At 67.8% G+C, this 22,647-nt stretch overlaps 1 protein-coding gene across 1 annotated transcript; it reads left to right on the forward strand.

Annotated features, from left to right (window-relative positions):
* Positions 1-433: 433 nt before the first annotated feature.
* Positions 434-18,571, forward strand: SPRED3 (sprouty related EVH1 domain containing 3). Its single transcript, XM_075917980.1, has 6 exons — positions 434-745; positions 11,109-11,283; positions 11,359-11,527; positions 12,306-12,367; positions 16,701-16,871; positions 17,335-18,571. Exons 2-6 carry the CDS (start codon positions 11,113-11,115, stop codon positions 17,983-17,985), a joined length of 1,224 nt encoding a protein of 407 aa, XP_075774095.1. The 5' UTR covers positions 434-745; positions 11,109-11,112; the 3' UTR covers positions 17,986-18,571.
* Positions 18,572-22,647: the final 4,076 nt, after the last annotated feature.

Consider the following 22,647-nt stretch of genomic DNA (forward strand, 5'->3'; position numbering starts at 1 on the left):
ATGTCTCCATTCTCCTTCCGTCCAGCTGCTGCTGCTGGCTTTAATGTCATTTCTTCTCTCATCCTCCCTCCCCTGTTTCAATGATGGCTTTAAAGGCAAACGCGTTTTATTAGGGTACTTTTTATGAATGAAATTAGATTCCCCCTTCCCTGGGAGGGGGGAGACTGAAGGGTATTTGTTTGTGAATCAATCCGATTTGCATCTGGATTCATTCATAAAAAAAAAGAAGAGGAAGACAGGGTTCACCTAGAGGATCCATCATGGTGGGTTTAATTTCCTTCCCTTCTTGGCATGTCAGGTGGGGGGGGTGAGGGTAGGGGGGGGGGGCTTTCCATCCCGCGCTGTCACGCCGTGGGAACTGGGGAGGTGCGGAGTGACAGTGGCACAGCCTGTACCTATGCCCCCCCCCCCATGTATCTTGGAGTCTTTTTTTCCTCGTTCACCTGTTGTTTATTGAAGGGAGAGGGACAAAGAGCCTCGCTTGGGTCACGTGACCCTCCATTCACAAAAATCCCACGGTTTCCATTGAGATGGGCTGAAAGGATCCAGCCGCGAGGCCGTGGATAGGCGTTTGCAACATTCCTCTCCGGGCGCCCGCTGCCCGGCGCCTACCGCCCTGGCGGGGCGGGGCGGGGGCTACAGAGCGCCTCCGGGGGGGCTTTTTCTGCACAGTAAACCCCGCTGCTTTGACCCCCCAAATCGTGCACCGGCAGCCGGCTTCTGCACGGAGCGGCGCCAGCGGACTGTACGTATCCGGGCCCGGCTGCCCGGCTCGGGGCGCGGGGCGCGCTCGGACGCGCGTGGCAGGCAGGTGCCGCGACGGGGCCTTTGAAACTCTCGTGATCCAGGGGAGACTTCCGAGCGGTCCGTGGGGGGGGCTGGGGCTGCTCCCGGAGCACGGGCGGGCGGGCCAGGGCGTGGGGCAGAGGGGGAAGTCGGGGCGCACAGGGGGGGTCGGGCGTATGTATTGGTCAATGGAAAACGGTCCTCTCCGGGCTCCCCCCCCCGGATGTTACATTCATATTCGTGCGGCGCGGTGATGGCGGGGCCCGGAGAAAAATCCGCCGTTGTGCGGACGGGAACCGGGGAGCGGCTGGGGGGGGAGGGATGCCTCCTGGCTCTGCGCAGCGCTGCCCTGTCCGCGTCCCCCCGCCCCGGTTCTCCCTGATCCCCCCCGGGATCGGTGGGTCCACTTCGCCGCGGTGTCTCTCCTCCGGCGAGCCGTCATGTTTCCCACGGCAACCCGCCGTGATGTCACGCACATGCCTCCAACGCGCCCCGCGATGCTGCGCTGCCGGCCGGGGGGGCCTGGCGTCGCCCCCCATCTGGGACTTTGTTCCGGAGCTTGTCTTGAGAAAAACCTTCATTCATATTCCGGAGCGTCGGAAAGGCCTCGCGCTGGCTCCTGATTGGTGGGAAGAGCTTCCTTCCTTGCATCCTGGTGGTCTGCTGATTTTATGTATTTATTCCCCCCCCCCAGCATCAAATTTCTCCAAGCCCGCAGGGGGGAGAGGGGTGCGGGTGATGGGGGCAGGGGATGGGGGGCAGTGGGATGGGGGTGATGGGGAAAGTGTGATGGGGCAGGAGATGGGGGCAGTGGAATGGGGTGATAGGGGGCAGAGGATGGAGAGCAGTGGGGTGGGAGTGATGGGGGCAGGGAATAGGGGATGGAGCAGGGAATGGGGGCAGGGGATGGGGATGGGAGCGGGGGATGGGGTGATGGGGGCAGGGGATGGGGCAGCGGGATGGGGGACGGGAGCGGGGGATGGGGGATGGGGGCAGGGGATGGGGCAGCGGGATGGGGACGGGAGCGGGGGATGGGGTGATGGGGGCAGGGGATGGGGCAGCGGGATGGGGATGGGAGCGGGGGATGGGGGATGGGGCAGCGGGATGGGGACGGGAGCGGGGGATGGGGTGATGGGGGCAGGGGATGGGGCAGCGGGATGGGGGATGGGGGCAGGGGATGGGGCAGCGGGATGGGGCCGGGAGCGGGGGATGGGGACAAGCAGGGAAGTTTGCATTCTCAGGTTTGTTGTTGCAAAGTGGATGGTTCCCGGCAGGGTCCATGGGGGGAGCCATGAGGCCCACCCGGCGCAGCCGCTCTCCCAGGGGTGGGTGCTGTGGTCCGGCCCCGCCCCTGCCCAGCGCCTTGGTTCCCCTGCCTGTAAATTGGGAAGTGGGCGCCGGGCCAGGTCTGCGAGGGGCTGGGAGCCACCAGCTTGTGGCTGGCCATGGCCTCCAGCCTGCACCCTGGCCCACCTGGCGCACTGGGGGGTTCAGACCAGGGCCTGACTCCCAGGGCCCCTGCTCCTTCCCCAGGGCTGGGACAGGCTCCAGGAATGCTCCCCGCCCCCTTGCCAGTCCCCCCCAGGCGTGCGGCCTCCCCCCGCCTGCCCGCAACCTGCCTGAGTGGCAGGGCGGCTTTGGTGGCCGCAGGGCTCTGTATGTGACTGCGCTACGGGGAGAAATGGCTGCGGGCCGCCCTGAACGCCAGGCTGCCCCTGGGGCGGCCACTCAGGACAGGCACCTCCAGTTAACGCGCTCGCCCCACGCGTAAAGCAGCCAGAGCCGGGGGTGCATGAGAAAGGGGGGGCTGGGAAGCTGGGTGTCAGCGGGGCGCTTGTGTTGCACGGAGCACGCGGAATATTGTTTGTGCCTCCAGCCCCATCTGTGGGGCAGAGGTTAGAACATGGGCTGGAAGCCAGTAGGCCTGGTCTCCATGCTGGGGAGTGTTGGCTAGTGGTCAGAACGTGGGCTGGGAGTCAAGACTCGTTTCCAGGGCTCGTTTCCTGCCTCAGGGAAGGGAGTAGGGGACTGGTTCCGTACATGGGCCATGGTTCTGGGGCAGGAGGTGAGGGGGTGGGACATAAGGGGCAGTGCCACAGAAAAGGGCAGTGTGGCAGAGTGGCTAGCGCAAGGCCGTGCCTGGCTTGGGCACTCGCTCCCACCACACGTGCTGAGAGACACTGGGACGTGCACTGAGGTCCTCGGATGGCTCCTGCGCAGATGCAGAGTGTTGGGCCTGCTGGGCCGTGGGGCCGGTGTGAGCGCAGCTGTCTGCCTCGGGACGTGGGCGCCTCCCAGTCAGAGACGAGCACCCTGTTGTGCTGCGTCAGTGAGCTGCCAGGCTAAGTACCACTTCTTCCTTCAGTCTAATCTGTGCCATGGATTAGCTGTACAGACCTCTTCTCCCTTTTCCCTCAGTCCTGCTGGGCTCTTTGGCTTTCGGGATCATCTTGTGGCAAGGAGTTCCACAGGTGAACAATCCATGGCAGAGAACAATGTACCAAGTACCAGTGCCACATCTGTTGCCATGCGGAGTGCCCTTGTTCCACAGCACGGGGACCTGGAGTGGTTTCCAGAGCAAGACAGGAAACGGGAAACATGCCCGGAGCAGCGGGGAGCCGCGTGGGAAGGGCTGGCCCCGGGCGGGCAGGGTGGGAGAGGCGCGAGGACAAGGAAGAACTGGAGAAGGAGCTCAGAGGAGCTGCGCCAGGGGCTGGGGCGCGTGGGGACGCGGAGCGGGTGTCTAAGTCCCTCTGCAGGGTGACACAGGGGTGTGAACAGGCGTCAGCATGGTAGCGAATCACAGTGGCTGCACACGGTGGGCTCGGCCGGAGACAGCTCGGCCCCGCGTTCGGCTGCGGAGCCCACGACGAAGCCGCCCTGGCAGCCGGTTGCATGGAGCCGGCCCCGTTCCCCGGCGAGCCTCAGCCCTCGCCTAGGCTAGGACATGCCTGGTACCGCCCAGTGCCTCTCGCGAAGGGCCCAGTGAGGTCGGGGAGGCCCCGCAGCCAGACACGGCCCCTGGCTCGCCTGGATCCGGCCCCTGAGGCTCAGGCTCCCCCCGGCATTGGGGAGCCCGCGCTGGCGCTCCAGCCACCTGGCGACCCGCCACAGGGCTGGAGCCCCAAATCTACGTGCCTGGGCCTCCCAAGGCTCTGGCGTGCGAGGGGAATGCGGGGAGGGCCCGTCCCCCCCCGGCGCTTTGGTTGGGTTTTTTGCTTCTCACTCGTGTGCGGCCCCCGACTGAGTTCTCGGTGGGTCAGTGGCGCCCGGCCCTGCAGTGGGCAAAGCGAGACCAGCTCCGGTTGGAAGGCAGGGGGTGGTCTGTAACGGCGCAGGCGCTGGCACGTGGCCCAAGCTCCCGCGGGGGCCGGAGTGCTGCCCCCGGCTCCCTTGCTGGACGGGACGCTCGGGGGCCCCTTTAGGGGTGGGATGGTCCCCTGTGGCCGTGAGCACCGAGAGGCACAGCACCCTGACTGGGCCCCCGGGCGGCCCGGTGGAAGCGCCTCGAGGGGAGGCTGGTGAGGCCGTGGCAGGTGCGGAGCGAGGCTGCGGTGTGAGGAGCCAAGCACCGGCGAGAACTGGAGAGTGTCCCTTTGCCTGCCTTGTTGGGGGAGCCGAGACTACCCGGAGAGCCTGGCCTTTGGGGCATGAGAACTCGGCGTGGCCCGGTGGCCCTGCTGCCTCGGACGCGGGCGCAATCAGGGAATCTGCCGACCATGGCGGGCGACCTGCCGGGCTCCATGCGTGGCTCGCGAGACGTGGTGTTAGCGCCGGGCTGCCCGACTCCGTGGGCTTCCGGCCACGCCGGGTTTTCCTGCCAGGGCACCCACGGAGCGCCTGGGCCGTGGCGCGAGGTGGGGGTGGGCTGCGCACGACACTGACTGTGGGAGCCGTGCACACCCGCCACCTCTGATCGCACGGGCGCTGGGCTCCCCTCGCCCGGGCCCGTCCTGCCCTCGTGCGGCCCGGCGCTGGCACGAGGGAATCTGGCCCTGCCCCAGCTCACCTGCTGGTCCGGTGGCCCAGGGAGCCCGGCGCCTGCAGCTGTGGCAGGATGGCGGGGGAGGGGGGCTGGAGCACCAGCACAGGCTGGGCGCCGGGGGTGCAGGGGTTGGGTGCAGTCCAGGTGCCGCAGCCCCGGGGGCGGGAGGGCCATGAAACCCGCAGGAGCGGCTCGGCTGTTTCTGAGCGCAGCGGTTGGGGGGCTGCCTTCGAAAGGGCTCGTCCCGGAGCAGGCCCTGGCCCTAGGGGGCAGAACTCCCAGGAGGGACCCCACAGCGGCTTTGTGTCCCTTTTGCTGAAATCGGTTCGGGCTCCGCCAAACCGCCCTCCTGTTCCAGTCCCGGCAGCGGCTCCGCCCCTGCACACACCAGAAAGTGCACCGCTCGCCGGCGGCCTGGGGCCTCTACCACCCCCCGCTCAGGCCTGGGGGCTGGCTGTGGCCCCAGCTTGCCTGGGTCTGGGCCCCATGACTCAGCCCCCCGCCCGGCTTGGGGAGCCTGTGCTGGTGCTCCAGCCCCCGTCCCCCGCCATCCTGCCACAGCCTACTAGGCTGGGCCCCGGGCTCTGGTGCGGCAGGGGAAAGTGGGGAGGCTCTGCACAGGGCTCTGTATGGGGCTCTGCACAAAGCTCTGCACAGGCACTGCATGGGGCTCTGTACGGGGCACTGCACGGGGCACTGCATGGGGCTCTGCACAGGCACTGCACGGACACTGCACGGGGCTCTGCACGGACACTGCACAGTCACTGCATGGGGCACTGCACAGGCACTGCACGGACACTGCATGGGGCTCTGTACGGGGCACTGCACGGGGCACTGCATGGGGCTCTGCACAGGCACTGCACGGACACTGCACGGGGCTCTGCACGGACACTGCACAGTCACTGCATGGGGCACTGCACAGGCACTGCACAGTCACTGCATGGGGCTCTGTACGGGGCACTGCATGGGGCACTGCATGGGGCTCTGCACAGGCTCTGTACGGGGCACTGCACGGGGCACTGCATGGGGCACTGCATGGGGCTCTGCACAGGCACTGCATGGGGCACTGCACGGGCACTGCATGGACACTGCACGGGGCTCTGCACGGACACTGCACAGGCACTGCATGGGGCTCTGCACGGACACTGCACGGGGCTCTGCATGGACACTGCACAGTCACTGCACGGGGCTCTGAACGGACACTGCACGGGGTTCTGCATGGACACTGCACAGTCACTGCATGGGGCTCTGCACAGACACTGCATGGGGCACTGCACGGGGCTCTGAACGGACACTGCACGGGGCTCTGCATGGACACTGCACAGTCATTGCATGGGGCACTGCACGGGGCACTGCATGGGGCTCTGAACGGACACTGCACAGTCACTGCATGGGGCACTGCATGGGGCTCTGCACTGACACTGCACAGGCACTGCATGGGGCACTGCACGGGCACTGCATGGCATCTGGCAGCATCCCCTCAAGCCAAGCGCTGCACCGGCGCTGGCGTGCTCAGATGGGCGCAGGCTGCCAGGGCCCTGGCTGCAGTATGGAGCACAGCTGATCTGGGGGCGAGGTGGGAGTACCTGGTGTGATGGCGCGTCGGGGACCCCCGACCCTGCACCCCCGTAGCAGCCAGATGTGACTCCGCCAGCCAGTCGAACAGGGAGGTTCGTTGCTTCTCGGAGATGCAGCCCGGCCCGGGTGGACAGCGGAGTGAGGGGCAGGCAGCCTCAGACCCCTTGGGGCAGGGTACCCAGGCCCCCGAACCCCTCGCACTCGGCTTAGTCTGTTCTCTCTATGTTTGCCCAGCCGAGACCGCCCCCCCCAGCCCCCGCACACTCCCCCCCCAGGCAGCCCCCCCCTTTGTTCAAACCCCTCCCTCTGGCCAGGTGCGGAGTTGCTGGGCCATGGCCAACGTGCCGGTCCCCAGGGCCCCCCCCGGGCAGTGCTACAGACACCCCCTGCATAACCAGAGTGGCCACCCCCCCGCGTCACACCTGGTCCCTCCCCGCAGCCAGGCCGGGCCTGAGCGAGCTGCACCCAGGCCCTGCCCCGACTCCCGTTTCGAGGGGGCTCTGGTTGGCGGCGTTGCAGCGAGCGTGGCCCGGGTGAGCCAGGGGCCCGGGTGCCGTTGTGCCGGGGCCCCCCGGGAGGGTGCATGGTCACTGCCTTCCCCACAGGCCGGGCGCAGCCTCTGCCCAGCCGCTCTGGCCCGGGACGGTCATTCCGCCCAGTTTACAGCGGAGAGGCAAAGTGTCGCAACCGGGGTCACCCAGGGCAGACTGTGGCAGAGACAGGACTTGACCCTAGAGCCCCCTCCCCTCAGCCAGCTTCCCTCCTCCAGCCTGGCCTTGGGGCTCTGCCCGGCGGCCCTGGGTGCAGCTGGGCGTGTGGGGCCCTGCCCGTGCCGAGCCACCTGCCCCCCCCGCCCGGCTCCGCGCCGTCAATGATTAACTCCCGCCCCCGCCGGCGAGCAGGGCCGCTGTGTACGACGCCTGGGCAGCCGAGCTGCTGCTGCGGAGGGGCAGGGGGAGGGGAGCGGGTTAATCAGTGCCCAAGTCAGGCGGTTGGCACCGTGGTGGGAGTGGGAGGAAGGGAGGGATGCTGGGGGCAGGGCCAGGCTGGCGGGGGGGAGTGAGGGGTGGGGCGGGGCAGGGCCGTGGGCAGGGAGCTCAGGGCATTGGCAGCAATGGCCGGGGACAAGCAGCAAGTCGGGCTGGGCTGATGCCAGGTGGCACCGCCCTCTAGTGCCAGGGCTTCTCCAAACGGGTGTCAGCTTTTCCCAGGCGTTTTCCCCGGACACCAGGGTCCTGTGATCTCAGCGCGGCGCCGGCTCCGGGACCCTGGACTCCTGGGTCCTGTGATCTCAGCGCGGCGCCGGCTCCGGGACCCTGGACTCCTGGGTCCTGTGATCTCAGCGCGGCGCCGGCTCCGGGACCCTGGACTCCTGGGTCCTGTGATCTCAGCGCGGCTCCGGGCCCCTGACACCTGAGTTCTGTTCTGGGGCTGCTGGGGAATGTTTTCTTGTGACTCGTTTCCCGCTAGCCGTGTGCGCTTGTGCCCATGTCCGTGCAGCCCATGTCATCTGGCCCTCCCGCCGCCCGGCTGTGTGCCCTGGGGCGTCGGAGCAGCACTGCCCATGCCCACTGGCGCATTAGGCTGGGGTGGCAGCGAATGGGGCCAGGGTGGGCGGGCAGGTGGGGGCTGAGGGTTGGCTGGGGAGGGGACAGGGATCAGCTGGGGGACGAAGAGGGAGGCCTCCCAGATGGTGAATGAACCACTTGATGTGGGATGAGATTGGGGGTCATGCTGGGCCGTCCTCAGCCTCCTGGCTCCACGCAGGGAGGGGGCGGGGGGCTGGTGGCAGCTGTGGGGGAGGGGATGAGGCGTGTGCAGGGGGGGTGATGTGGGGGAGGGGACGAGGCATGTGCAGGTCGGGGGGGCGGAAGGAGCAGGGGAGGGGATGAGGCGTGTGCAGGGGGGTGATGTGGGGGAGGGGACGAGGCATGTGCAGGTCGGGGGGGCGGAAGGAGCGAGGGAGGGGATGAGGCGTGTGCAGGGGGGTGATGTGGGGGAGGGGACGAGGCATGTGCAGGTTGGGGAGGCGGGAGGGGCGGGGCAGGGGACGAGGCATGTGCAGGATGGGGGGCGGGGGAGGCATGTGCAGGACGGGTGCAGGTGTTCTGCAGGGTGGGGGAGGGGATGAGGCATATGCAGGTCGGGATGCTGGTGTGGGGCGGGGGAAGGGACGAGGCGTGTGCAGGACGGGTGCGGGTGTGGGTGAGAGGTGGGGGAGGGGACAAGGCATATGCAGGATGGGGTGCTAGTGTGGGGCGGGGGAAGGGACGAGGCGTATGCAGCTCAGGATGCTGACGTGGGGCGGGGAAGGGACGAAGAGTGTGCAGGACGGGGTGCGGGTGTGCGGTGGGGCGGGGGGACCCCGAAGATACAGGCAGTGCCAGAGCAGGGCCGCGCAGGGAGCAGCCTCGGGGCAGGGGGCAGGCTGCACGGTGGTGGGGCTGCAGGGCCCGTGCATTGGTGCACATCAGACAGGAACGTGCGCAGAACTGAGGCGCGTTTATAGCTGCGTGCAGCATCCAGTGCGTGGGCACCTCTGCGGAGCAGTGCGAGCAGTGGGGCTGTGCAGTGTGTGCCCAGGGGTGAATGTGACACATGAGGCTCCTTTGCACTGTGCGCAGTGCACTGGCAATGCAGGTGGCTGATGGATGTGAGGCAGGAGGAATGTTTGCAGTGTGCGCAGTGTGCAAGCAGTGAAGGGCTGCAGTGCAAGAGGTGCCTTTGGTGTTTGCAGTGTGTGCACAATGGCTGGGGTGCAGTGCCTGTACGACGGTGCACGTGACACAGGCTACATGTTAATGAGGCATACAGAGCATGCGCCGTGGTTGGAGCCTGTGAAACAGAAGGATCTTTTAGCAGGAGACGCAGTGCTTAGGAGACAGGCTGTACATTGGTGGGACATGCAGTGCCCATGTGGCAGGGTTAGATAGTGCCTGTGCCATGGGGCATGTAGGCCTGTGCAATTGGCAAGCGATGGCCAGTGCGCAGTGCCCATGCGATGGGTGCATGTGACACAGGCTGTGGATTGGTAGGGTGTGCAGTGTCCGTGCAATGGAGGGCATGCAGTGTCTGTACGAGGGAGTGCGTGCAGTGCCCAGGTGATGAACCATGTGCAATTCCCATGTGATGGCGTGCATGCAGTGTCCGCGTGATGGGTAAACATGACACAGGCTGTGCAATGGTAGGGTGTGCAGCATCTGTGCAATGGAGAGTGCAGTGTCTGTGCGACGGAGCGCACGCAGTGCCCATGAGATGGAGGGTTTGCAGTGCCTGTGTGATGGAAGGCTTGCCGTTCCTGTGCAATGGAGTGCCTGCAGTGCCCGTGCAATGGGTACACGAGATAGGCTTTGCACTGGTATGTCTGCAGTGTCTGTCTGACAGAATGCATGCAGTGCCCATGAGATGGAGCACCTGCAGTGTCTGTGACATGGGTGCACGTGACACAGGCTTTGCATTGGTAGGTGTGCAGTGCCCGTCTGAGGAGAGTGCATGCAGTGTCTGTTAGATGGTGCATGTGCAGTGCCTGTGCGATGGAGCACCAGCAGTGCCCGTGAGGTGGCGTGTGTGCAGTGCCCGTGCGATGGAGCGCCAGCAGTGCCCGTGAGGTGGCGTGTGTGCAGTGCCCGTGCAATGGAGCACCAGCAGTGCCCGTGAGGTGGCGCGTGTGCAGTGCCCGTGCGATGGAACACCAGCAGTGCCTGTGAGGTGGCGTGTGTGCAGTGCCTGTGCAATGGAGCACTAGCAGTGCCCGTGAGGTGGCGTGTGTGCAGTGCCCGTGTGATGGAGCACCAGCAGTGCCTGTGAGGTGGCGTGTGTGCAGTGCCTGTGCAATGGAGCACTAGCAGTGCCCGTGAGGTGGCGTGTGTGCAGTGCCCGTGCGATGGAGCGCCAGCAGTGCCTGTGAGGTGGCGTGTGTGCAGTGCCCGTGCAATGGAGCACCAGCAGTGCCCGTGAGGTGGCGCGTGTGCAGTGCCCGTGCGATGGAGCGCCAGCAGTGCCCGTGAGGTGGCATGTGTGCAGTGCCCGTGCAATGGAACACCAGCAGTGCCTGTGAGGTGGCGTGTGTGCAGTGCCTGTGCAATGGAGCACTAGCAGTGCCCGTGAGGTGGCGTGTGTGCAGTGCCTGTGCGATGGAGCGCCTGCAGTGCCCGTGAGGTGGTGTGTGTGCAGTGCCCGTGCGATGGAGCACCTGCAGTGCCCGTGAGGTGGCGTGTGTGCAGTGCCCGTGTGATCGAGTGCCAGCAGTGCCCGTGAGGTGGCGTGTGTGCAGTGCCCGTGCGATGGAGCGCCTGCAGTGCCCGTGAGGTGGCGTGTGTGCAGTGCCCGTGTGATCGAGTGCCAGCAGTGCCCGTGAGGTGGTGTGTGTGCAGTGCCCGTGCGATGGAGCGCCTGCAGTGCCCGTGAGGTGGCGTGTGTGCAGTGCCCGTGCGATGGAGCGCCAGCAGTGCCCGTGAGGTGGCGTGTGTGCAGTGCCCGTGCGATGGAGCGCCTGCAGTGCCCGTGAGGTGGCGTGTGTGCAGTGCCCGTGCGATGGAGCGCCAGCAGTGCCCGTGAGGTGGCGTGTGTGCAGTGCCCGTGCGATGGAGCGCCAGCAGTGCCCGTGAGGTGGCGTGTGTGCAGTGCCCGTGCGATGGAGCGCCAGCAGTGCCCGTGAGGTGGCGTGTGTGCAGTGCCTGTGCGATGGAGCGCCTGCAGTGCCCACAGACCTGGTGGGCAGGCGGCCGAGCCTCTCACGGAGCCCCCTTGTGCCCCGCAGTTACATGCTTCGGGTGCGAGCTGTGGTGATGACCCGAGACGACTCGAGCGGGGGATGGGTGCCCATGGGCGGGGGCGGCCTGAGCCACGTGACCATCGGCAAGGTGCGGCGCCCCGAGGAGGCCGGGCGGCGGCGCCAGTACCTGATCTGCGGGGAGCGGCTGCGCGACCAGACCGTAAGCCGGGCTAGGCGGGGGGCGGGGGGGCCGCCTGGGCCCGGGCCCTAACCCTCCCCTCCCCTCCCCCGGCAGACCATCCTGGAGTGCGTGCTGCGGAGGGGTCTGGTCTACAACAAGGTGAACCCCATCTTCCACCACTGGAAAGTGGGCGACAGCAAGTTCGGCCTGACCTTCCAGAGCCCGGCCGACGCCGCGGCCTTCGAGCGCAGCGTGCAGGCCGCCCTCGCCGAGCTGGCCGAAGGTGGGCGCTGGGCCGGGGGGGCTGCAGGGGGCGCTGTGCCGGGGGGGGAGAACTGGGGGGGCGCTGTGCTGGCGGGGGGGAGAGTTGCAGGGGGCGCCAGGTGGCAGGGAGAGCTGGGGGCACCAAGCGGGAGGGGAGGTGTGGGGGGTGCCGGGCAGGGGGTGGAGATGTGGGGACGCCGGGTGGGGAGAGCTGCAGGGGGTGCTGTGCTGGCGGAGGGGGAGGGTCGGGGGGCTGCCAGGCCAGGCGGGGAGAGCAGCAGGGGGCGCTGTGCCGGGGGGGAGAGCTGGGGGGCGCTGTGCTGGCGGGGGGGAGGGTCGGGGGGCTGCCAGGCCAGGCGGGGAGAGCTGCAGGGGGCACTGTGCCAGCAGGGGGGCAGAGTTGGGGGGCGCTGGGCTGGCTGAGGGGCGCTGGGGAGAGGGAAGAGCTGCGGGGGTGTCGGCAGGGGGCCGCGGGGTCAGAGAGCGTCTCTCTGGGGGGGCCGCTCGGCGAGCCCCGGGGCACCAGTCACAGACACACCGTGGCCTGGGCCCCCCATCGCACGGCCCTCTGGCTCAGACAAGCCATCCCACGGCAGCTGGCGCGTCTCCCTCTGCCTCAGTTTCCCCCTGTGCCACTGCGATGCGAGCTCCTCGCGCTACCGATGCCCAGGCCACTCCGGGATCTCAGCTGTGGGCAGAGCCAGAGGGCCAGGCGCTGCCCCTGCCTGGGGGTCCCGGCGGGCGCTGCCCCCCACTGCCCGCCTGGCTCTCACGCTCCTGCCTCTGCTTCCCTCCAGGTTCGCTCTCCTCCTCCTCCTCCTCCCAGGAGGACGCTGACGGCGCGGACGACGCGGGGGTGGTAAGCTGGGGCTGGGGGGCCCTTCGCCTGGGGGGAGGGACAGCCGGGGAGCAGCCCCACGCGTGGCTGGGGGCTCTGCAGCCCTGGCCGTTCGGCGCCCTGCACCCCGGGGGCAGCGTGGGGCTGAGCGGTGGGCCCTGAAGCGGGGCGCCGGGGGATGGGTGAGTCCCCGCTCTGCGGGGGGCAGGCCCGTGGCCGGGCGAGGGGCTGGACAGGCCCCTCCCTCCGAGGCTACGTGTGCACTGCAGGGCTCTTCAGACCGCCGCCGGCTGTGCGGGCAGAGCGCCCCGCGAACCGAGCCCCCGCGCACGGCAGCCGGGCCCCCAGCACTGTCCCCAAAACCCCGAACACGGCGGGAAACATCGCGTGACCCCCCCGTCACTGCGCCTTGAAACCCCCCCCCCTGCCCCGCCAGACACGGCAGGGGAGGGGCTCGGGGCACCGCGAGCCTCACTGGCACCCGGGGATGCCCAGGGGCCCTGTGGCTGACAAAGGCCTGGCCTGGCAGGCCAGCGCTCTCCTTGCCCGGGGAGGGACGGGGGGGCAGAGGGGAGACTGTGGGGGAGGGGACGGGTGCTGCAGACAGCAGGATAGGGGCGCCCTCGCAGCACCATCAGCAGTGACCCCAGTGCCCAGGTGCGGTGCTAGGGGGCGCTGTGCTGCAGGGAGGGGGCCTTGTGCTATGGGGAGCAGGGAGGGGTCTGTGGGGGGCGCTGCAGGGAGGGGTCCGTGGGGGCCTTGGGCTATGGGGAGCAGGGAGGGGTCTGTGGGGGGCGCTGCAGGGAGGGGTCGTGGGGGCCTTGGGCTATGGGGAGCAGGGAGGGGTCCGTGGGGGGCGCTGCAGGGAGGGGTCCGTGGGGGCCTTGGGCTATGGGGAGCAGGGAGGGATCTGTGGGGGGCGCTTCAGGGAGGGGTCGTGGGGGCCTTGGGCTATGGGGAGCAGGGAGGGGTCCGTGGGGGCCTTGGGCTATGGGGAGCAGGGAGGGGTCCGTGGGGGGCGCTGCAGGGAGGGGTCGTGGGGGCCTTGGGCTATGGGGAGCAGGGAGGGGTCTGTGGGGGGCGCTGCAGGGAGGGGTCCGTGGGGGCCTTGGGCTATGGGGAGCAGGGAGGGGTCCGTGGGGGGCGCTGCAGGGAGGGGTCGTGGGGGCCTTGGGCTATGGGGAGCAGGGAGGGGTCCCTGGGGGGCGCTGCAGGGAGGGGTCGTGGGGGCCTTGGGCTATGGGGAGCAGGGAGGGGTCCGTGGGGGGCGCTGCAGGGAGGGGTCGTGGGGGCCTTGGGCTATGGGGAGCAGGGAGGGGTCCGTGGGGGGCGCTGCAGGGAGGGGTCGTGGGGGCCTTGGGGAGCAGGGAGGGGTCTGTGGGGGGCGCTGCAGGGAGGGGTCCGTGGGGGCCTTGGGCTATGGGGAGCAGGGAGGGGTCCGTGGGGGGCGCTGCAGGGAGGGGTCGTGGGGGCCTTGGGCTATGGGGAGCAGGGAGGGGTCCGTGGGGGGCGCTGCAGGGAGGGGTCGTGGGGGCCTTGGGCTATGGGGAGCAGGGAGGGGTCCGTGGGGGGCGCTGCAGGGAGGGGTCGTGGGGGCCTTGGGCTATGGGGAGCTGGGAGGAGTCTGTGGGGGGTGCTGCAGGGAGGGGTCGTAGGGGCCTTGGGCTATGGGGAGCAGGGAGGGATCTGTGGGGGGCGCTTCAGGGAGGGGTCGTGGGGGCCTTGGGCTATGGGGAGCTGGGAGGGGTCCGTGGGGGCCCTGGGCTATGGGGAGCAGGGAGGGGTCCATGGGGGGTGCTGCAGGGAGGGGTCGTGGGGGCCTTGGGCTATGGGGAGCAGGGAGGGGTCTGTGGGGGGCGCTGCAGGGAGGGGTCCGTGGGGGCCTTGGGCTATGGGGAGCAGGGAGGGATCTGTGGGGGGCGCTTCAGGGAGGGGTCGTGGGGGCCTTGGGCTATGGGGAGCTGGGAGGGGTCCGTGGGGGCCCTGGGCTATGGGGAGCAGGGAGGGGTCCATGGGGGGTGCTGCAGGGAGGGGTCGTGGGGGCCTTGGGCTATGGGGAGCAGGGAGGGGTCTGTGGGGGGCGCTGCAGGGAGGGGTCCGTGGGGGCCCTGGGCTATGGGGAGCAGGGAGGGGTCCGTGGGGGGCGCTGCAGGGAGGGGTCGTGGGGGCCTTGGGCTATGGGGAGCAGGGAGGGGTCCGTGGGGGGCGCTGCAGGGAGGGGTTCATGGGGGCCTTGGGCTATGGGGAGCAGGGAGGGGTCCGTGGGGGGCGCTGCAGGGAGGGGTCGTGGGGGCCTTGTGCTATGGGGAGCTGGGAGGGGTCCGTGGGGGGCGCTGCAGGGAGGGGTCGTAGGGGCCTTGGGCTATGGGGAGCTGGGAGGGGTCCGTGGGGGGCGCTGCAGGGAGGGGTCGTGGGGGCCTTGGGCTATGGGGAGCAGGGAGGGGTCCGTGGGGGGCGCTGCAGGGAGGGGTCGTGGGGGCCTTGGGCTATGGGGAGCAGGGAGGGGTCCGTGGGGGGCGCTGCAGGGAGGGGTCGTGGGGGCCTTGGGCTATGGGGAGCAGGGAGGGGTCCGTGGGGGGCGCTGCAGGGAGGGGTCGTGGGGGCCCTGGGCTATGGGGAGCAGGGAGGGGTCCGTGGGGGGCGCTGCAGGGAGGGGTCATGGGGGCCTTGGGCTATGGGGAGCAGGGAGGGGTCCGTGGGGGGCGCTGCAGGGAGGGGTCGTGGGGGCCTTGGGCTATGGGGAGCAGGGAGGGGTCCGTGGGGGCCCTGGGCTATGGGGAGCTGGGAGGGGTCCGTGGGGGCCTTGGGCTATGGGGAGCAGGGAGGGGTCTGTGGGGGGCGCTGCAGGGAGGGGTCGTGGGGGCCCTGGGCTATGGGGAGCAGGGAGGGGTCCGTGGGGGGCGCTGCAGGGAGGGGTCCGTGGGGGCCTTGGGCTATGGGGAGCAGGGAGGGGTCCATGGGGGGTGCTGCAGGGAGGGGTCGTGGGGGCCTTGGGCTATGGGGAGCAGGGAGGGGTCCGTGGGGGGCGCTGCAGGGAGGGGTCCGTGGGGGCCTTGGGCTATGGGGAGCAGGGAGGGGTCTGTGGGGGGCGCTGCAGGGAGGGGTCCGTGGGGGCCTTGGGCTATGGGGAGCAGGGAGGGGTCTGTGGGGGGCGCTGCAGGGAGGGGTCGTGGGGGCCTTGGGCTATGGGGAGCAGGGAGGAGTCTGTGGGGGGCGCTGCAGGGAGGGGTCGTGGGGGCCTTGGGCTATGGGGAGCAGGGAGGGGTCCGTGGGGGGCGCTGCAGGGAGGGGTCGTGGGGGCCCTGGGGTATGGGGAGCAGGGAGGGGTCCGTGGGGGGCGCTGCAGGGAGGGGTCGTGGGGGCCTTGGGCTATGGGGAGCTGGGAGGGGTCCGTGGGGGCCTTGGGCTATGGGGAGCAGGGAGGGGTCCGTGGGGGGCGCTGCAGGGAGGGGTCGTGGGGGCCCTGGGCTATGGGGAGCAGGGAGGGGTCTGTGGGGGGCGCTGCAGGGAGGGGTCCGTGGGGGCCTTGGGCTATGGGGAGCAGGGAGGGGTCCGTGGGGGGCGCTGCAGGGAGGGGTCCGTGGGGGCCTTGGGCTATGGGGAGCAGGGAGGGGTCTGTGGGGGGCGCTGCAGGGAGGGGTCCGTGGGGGCCTTGGGCTATGGGGAGCAGGGAGGGGTCCGTGGGGGGCGCTGCAGGGAGGGGTCGTGGGGGCCTTGGGCTATGGGGAGCAGGGAGGGGTCTGTGGGGGGCGCTGCAGGGAGGGGTCGTGGGGGCCTTGGGCTATGGGGAGCAGGGAGGGGTCCGTGGGGGGCGCTGCAGGGAGGGGTCGTGGGGGCCTTGGGCTATGGGGAGCAGGGAGGGGTCCGTGGGGGGCGCTGCAGGGAGGGGTCCGTGGGGGCCTTGGGCTATGGGGAGCAGGGAGGGGTCCGTGGGGGGCGCTGCAGGGAGGGGTCGTGGGGGCCTTGGGCTATGGGGAGCTGGGAGGGGTCCATGGGGGGTGCTGCAGGGAGGGGTCCGTGGGGGCTATGGGGAGCAGGGAGGGGTCTGTGGGGGGCGCTGCAGGGAGGGGTCGGGGGGCCTTGGGCTATGGGGAGCAGGGAGGGGTCCGTGGGGGGCGCTGCAGGGAGGGGTTGTGGGGGCCTTGGGCTATGGGGAGCAGGGAGGGGTCCGTGGGGGGCGCTGCAGGGAGGGGTCGTGGGGGCCTTGGGCTATGGGGAGCAGGGAGGGGTCTGTGGGGGGCGCTGCAGGGAGGGGTCGTGGGGGCCCTGGGCTATGGGGAGCAGGGAGGTGTCAGCGATGCCCCCAGCCCCACACTGGGGCTCTCTCCCCACCGGCCTGTGCCTTCGCCCCCAGCCGCGCACGGACAGCGAGTCCTCCTCCAACAGCCGCCAGGAAATGCTCCCCAAGCACGTCACCATCGTCACCAGCGAGTCGTCCTCCAGCTGCTACCTGCGCTCGCCCGCCTCTGAGGAGCTCGCCTTCGGCCCGGCGCCGGCCTGCACGCCAGGGAGCCAGGCAGGGCAGGTGGGCCGCGGCGGGGAGGGCAGGGTCCGCCCCGCGCGGGCTGGGTCGCCCTCTCCAGGGAAAGCCGGGGGTTGGGGGAGTGGGGTCTGTCCCTTTTGGAAACGCAGGGGGCATCGGCACCCGCCCTCCCCCACTGGGAGCCCACCTGGGGGTCGTGCGGCTGCATTCAGGGGAGCTCAGGAAAATAGCGGGGGGGGGGGGGATTTTGTGCACAGGGCGGACAGGCTGGGGTCTGGGCAGCGCCGAGGGCCCAGGGCGAGGGTGGGGCGGGCTGGCGGAGCTGCCCACGGTTGCGTGCAGCGGGGGCCCCGGTCTGGCAGCCGGAGGACCCGGGATTCCAGCGCCTGGCCTCTGGGTTCTGTTCCCGCACTCGGAGGGCAGCACGGCCTAGCGGCCAGAGCGGCACTCCCGGGGCGGAGGCGGGCGAGCGGGCCGGGCTGTAGCTCTGTCTCCTCTGCGGCAGGTGCAGCCCCTGCAGCCCCTGGCCCTGCCGGCCGAGGAGGAGCTGGAGGGCATCAGCCCGTGCCGGGCCCCGTGGGGCAGCAAGGGCTATGAGGACTACCGGCGGGCGGCCGTGCCCGAGAAGGCGGGCGTGTGCGTGCACTTCGAGAAAGGCGGCAAGGAGCGCCGCTGCCCGGCGGCGGGGGGCGGCTCCCGGGACCCCAAGGGCTCCCCGTCCTGCCAGATCCACGCCGCGCCCTCGCCCCCCCGGCACAAGCAGGCCAAGGAGCCGGCGCTGGGCGGCGGGGGGGGCGCGGAGGAGGATGCGGCGCCCTCCCGCTGCGTCTATTGCCGGGACGTCTTCACCCGGGAGGAGAACGGGCGGGGCCAGTGCCAGGACGCGCCGGACCCCATGGGCCACTGCGTCTACCAGCTGAGCTGCATGTGGTGCGCCGAGAGCCTGCTGTACCACTGCATGTCGGACTCGGAGGGCGACTACTCGGACCCTTGCTCCTGCGACCTGGGCCACCCGCACTTCTGCGCCCGCTGGCTGGCGCTCGTGGCGCTCTCGCTGGCCGTGCCCTGCATGTGCTGCTACCTGCCCCTGCGCGCCTGCCACTGGTGCGGGGGCCACTGCGGCTGCTGCGGCGGCCGGCACAAGGCCGTGCGGTGAGGCCGCCGGGCGGGCGGCGCTCTGGGCTTGGCGGGGGGAGATGGAGGCAGAGCCTGACGCGGCGGCGGGGGGCTGAGGCCCCTGCTCTTGGGCGCCCCCCCTGCGGAGGGGGAGGGGCGAGGCGGTTTTATTCCGAGGGTCAGGCGTGGCCGGCGAGTTTCAGTGTTTTGTTTCCTTTGAGATTTCCACCGGTTGGGTCCTTTTTAGAAAAACTCTCAGACAAAGGGAGGGAAGAGAGAGAATCCCCAAACCAGCGGCGTCCCGGGGCAGCTGCACCCCTTCCCCCACCTGTGGGGGAGAACAGACCAACCCGGCTGTGTGTACTGGGGGCAGGCCCACAGGCCGTCTGGCCCCTCCTGCCTTTGCAGCGCCCGGCCGGGTCCACGGGCTTCCTGTGAGGGTTTTGAAAAGGGGTACAAAGAACAGCAGAAGGAAAGAGAATATCGCACATGGATACTCGCCGGATTTGTGCTTTGGAGGCGGGAGGGAGGGAGAGGAGCGACGCTGTGCTGAAAAATGCCCCTTTTAAAGATCCCAAAACCTCCCCTGTTGTATTAAGTAGTAAACTGCTGAGAGAGAGAGAGAGAGAGAGAGAGAGGGGGGGGGGGGAGAGAGAGGGAGAGGGAGAGAGGGGGAGAGAGAGAGAGAGAGAGAGAGGGGGAGAGAGAGGGGGAGAGAGAGAGAGAGAGGGAGAGGGAGAGAGGGGGAGAGAGGGAGAGAGAGAGAGAGAGGGAGAGAGGGGGAGAGAGGGAGAGAGAGAGGGAGAGGGAGAGAGGGGGAGAGAGAGAGAGAGGGAGAGAGAGGGAGAGAGAGAGGGAGAGAGAGAGAGAGGTGTGTTCACTCGTGGAACTGCCCGCAGTTTGAGTTCCACAGGCTGAGAAATGGCAGCTTGGCAGCCACACAGCCCCAGGCCGTTCCCTTCACGAGGCGACAGGCAGACGGGGTCCACAAGCTGCAGCAGCCCCTCACTTTGGCTCCCGTAATGGCTCCGAGGCTGGAAGGACGGGGCTCCCCTCGGGGTGTCTGGCGGGAGCTGAGGACGACGCCCCCTTCCCTGTTCACGTCCCCTCCCTGCCTCTGTGGTGCCCAGTCACCAGAGCGCAGAGAACTCTCACCAAGGGTGCCTGACCCACCCAGCGGGACGGGGGAAGAGCCTGAGGGAGCAATGGATGGGGGAGCTCTCTGGCCCCCTGGGACTCTCCTCCCCCCACCAAACGGGCAAGGGGAGGCAGCCTGCGGCCACATGCAGAGGGACGGGCGTTCGTAGGCTCTGCCCAGGGCTGTGCCGGCCTCCCTGGTACCACCTGGGGGGAAGCTGGCGAGCTGCTGGCCCAGGGTCAGAGCAAATCTGCATGGAACCCAGCGGGCGCCTCTCCGCGTGTTAGCGCAGGACAGGGCGGCTGGAGCCCTACGGAGCTGGGGGGAGACGTCAGGACTCCGCCGGGTTCTTCGCCCACCGCGGGGAGGTAGGATCCAGTGGGGAAGGGTTAGGGGGTGGGAAGCTGAGATCTCGTCCAGGGCTGTGGTGGGCAGGAGGCAGGACGCGCTAGTGGCTTGGATCAGTGGGACTGGGAGTCCGGACTCCTGGGTTCTCCGCTCTGTGCTGGGCCTAGTGGTTAGTGCAGGGACTGGGTGCCAGGACTCCGGAGCTCTGTTCCCAGCTCTGCAGCTGCTTTGTGTAGCCTTTGGCATGTCACTTAACCCTGATGTGGCTCGGGTCTCGCTCCATCCCACCCCCGGTCTGCACGTCCCTGTGCAGCCTCCCGGGGGGGCAGGGTGGGAGCCTGCTGGGCTCAGGTCAGACGAGGTGGTGCCAAGCCACCAGGAGTGTTCCCGGGGGGTGGAAGAGCCGGGGCTGAGCTCTGCGAACCTGGGGGCGGCGAAGCGAGCTGCCTGCAGGCACTTTGTCTCACGATCCGTGGGGAGGGGAAGGCAAAAGAAATCGAGCACTGAAAGCCAGGGGGAGCCCAGGGCTCTGAGCCCAGCTGAGGCGCCGACCCCGGGCGGCTCTTCGGGGGCACCGCTGTGACACGGCAGGGGAGGTGTCTGCCTTCCCGCCAGGCACAACTGGCCTCCTGCCAGGGGCACGTCCAATCCCCTTCTGCCATTGCATCCAGCTGGCTCTGGGGTGTGGGTGGAGCTTTGGGCTGTGGGAGGGGCTTGCAACAAGCCCCACCTCTTTTGCATTTCTCTATTTTCTGCCTGGCTTAGACAGCTGGTGGGAGGAGGGGGTGTCCCTGCAGCATGCAGCGGGATAGAAAAGCAGAGTCTGATCCGGGGACAGGTCGGGACCCCTGCGTCTGCTGGCCCAGAGGAGTCAGGCACATCCGGATCGGGGCAGTGCCAGTGGCTCAGAGGAGGGGCAGGCCTGATCGATGGAGCGAATCAGGAGCATTCTGTTTGGCTCCGTGGAGTTACACGAGTATTGAGCGGGGGTCTTGGGTTAAATCAATAGTGTTAAGAGGCAATGAAGAGGCAGCAGGAAGTTGTTCTTCACTCAGCGCACAGTCAACCTGTGGAACTCCCTGCCAGAGGAAGTTGTGAAGGCCAGGGCTTGAACAGGGTTCACACAAGAGCTAGAAAGATTTATGGGGGTTCGGTCCATCGATGGTGTTACCCAGGCTGGGCAGGGAGGGTGTCCCTGGCCTCTGTTTGTCAGAAGCTGGGAATGGGCGACAGGGGAGATCACATGATGTTTCCTGGTTCTGTTCCCTCCCTCTGGGCACCTGGCTCTGGCCACAGGGGGCAGACAGGACCTGGGCTGGATGGGCCTTTGGTCTGACCTGGTCTGGCCGCTCTGATGTTCTTCTGTGTTACACTGGGGTAAATCAGTGTGAGTCTGGAGTAACTTGATTTGAATCAGTGGTGATACCCGGGAGTAACTGGATCAGTGGTGACAAGGAGGCCTTGCAGGCATCTGACCAAGGGGTCTTTGCCCACGAACGCTTCTGCTCCAATCCATCGGTTAGTCCAGAAGGTGCCACAGGACGCCTCGCCGCTGCTGCAGATCCAGACTCACACGGCTCCCCTCTGATACTTGGCTCAACGGGGTAATTACAAGACGGGTGCAGCTTCGGGGGCCAGATTCTCCTTTGACAGTGGTGTAATTCTGGAGTAACACCACAGAAGTCAGTAAACTGAGGCTGGGCTGTTTCTCAGGTATCCGGTGCCTAATACATTGGGCGCCTGACACCTAATCCCTTCAGCTCCCAGCCTGAAAGCTGATATGCTCATTTATGTATTTCTACCCACTGCACAGTTGGTCTGCGGAACTCAGGGACACAAGCCCTCATAGGATCATAGGGCTGCAGGAGACATCTCCTTCGAGGCCAAGAGCTTCGCATCCTCTAGAAAACTGGGGTATTTGTGAAAAGCACCAGGAGCTGGCGGGTCAGGAGGAAAGGGCCCCTACAGGCCAGCCATGCTGAAACAGCAGCTCTTTGCTGGCCTCTATTGGAGACAAGAGAATGAACTAGAACAAAACTAGCTTTGATCTGGCGCCCATGTGAACCCAGTGGAGCCACCCCAGTTTTACCCCAGTGTAGACGAGGTCAGGGCCGGGGCAGGCGGGTTTGCGAGTGTTCAGTTAGCAAACTGGGTCCTAGTCCCATTCCTCCACCCTGGTTCTTTTTTCAACCTCTCCTTGGAGAGCAAGCCGAATCCTCACTGTATAAAGCTGGCGATGCTGTGTGCACCACAGGCCCTCTGATAACCGGGGGGCCATGCACCAGGGAGCCCGGCAAAATACAGAAGGGTGGGCAAGCCGGTCGTGAACGGGACTGCTGGAGGGAGATGCTGTCACTGCTATTTTATATCTAAAACACGTGGAGAGAAAAACCAACCAAGACAAAAGTTATTAAAACAAGAATCATTTTTTGTGATTGCTGAGCTAACTTTCCCTTGTTTAAGTATTTTATCAGATTTGTATATTCAATATTGTAACTTCTGTGTATTTACAAAGGGGGGCGGGAGAGAGGAGAATGTTCTATTTAAAAGTGTATGTTGTATATTAAATCTTAGCAAAAGTGACTCCAATTTCTTCCCCCTCCTTCTGGGGTGGGGGTGTCTGGAGGTGCTGGTTTGAGCTCTCTGCATGTACGGGGCCAGAAAGGGATCATTAGGAGCAGTGAGAGCCAGGTGGCTGGGCACGTGTCCAGGCATTCAGAGATGCCAGTCACAGCCCCGTTCGGCGCTGGCAGCTGCTTTTCTTGCAACACCATCAGGAAGAGTTTGCTCCAGAAGGGGAGGCGCTTCCAGTCAGACGGCCTCCCCGGGCCCCTCACACTAGCGTGGAAACAGGAGACCAGAGCTGCTGCTCCTGCCCCGTGCGGGCCGACGTGCCCCGGCCGGCGGAGGTGCCTGGCGTGTTGACGCCCCTCTCGTTCTGGGCCCTGCGCTGTTGAAAGAGCCCTGGGCCGCTCGAGGTGGTCGCTGCGGACACCGACAGGGCAGCGCCAAGGTGGGAGAGGCCAGGCAAAAGGGGAGTGTGGCGAGGGACGCAGGGCCGGCACGTGAGCAGTGAACCTGGCGCACGCGCTCCCAGGGGGGGTCTTCCCACGCGCTCCCACGGGGGTCTTCCCGCGCGCTCCCAGAGGGGTCTTCCCGCACGCTCCCAGGGGGGGTCTTCCCGCGCGCTCCCGGGGGGGTCTTCCCGCGCGCTCC

This window comes from Pelodiscus sinensis, unplaced genomic scaffold (genome assembly GCF_049634645.1).
Source record: "Pelodiscus sinensis isolate JC-2024 unplaced genomic scaffold, ASM4963464v1 ctg82, whole genome shotgun sequence".
In the NCBI taxonomy this organism is placed as follows: domain Eukaryota; kingdom Metazoa; phylum Chordata; order Testudines; family Trionychidae; genus Pelodiscus; species Pelodiscus sinensis.

Coding starts and splice junctions, on each gene's coding strand:
- SPRED3 (XM_075917980.1), top strand. CDS start 11,113: ATGCTTCGGGTGCGAGCTGTGGTGATGACCCGAGACGACTCGAGCGGG. Junction 11,284..11,358: donor AGCGGCTGCGCGACCAGACC/GTAAGCCGGGCT, acceptor CTCCCCCGGCAG/ACCATCCTGGAGTGCGTGCT. Junction 12,368..16,700: donor GCGCGGACGACGCGGGGGTG/GTAAGCTGGGGC, acceptor CTTCGCCCCCAG/CCGCGCACGGACAGCGAGTC.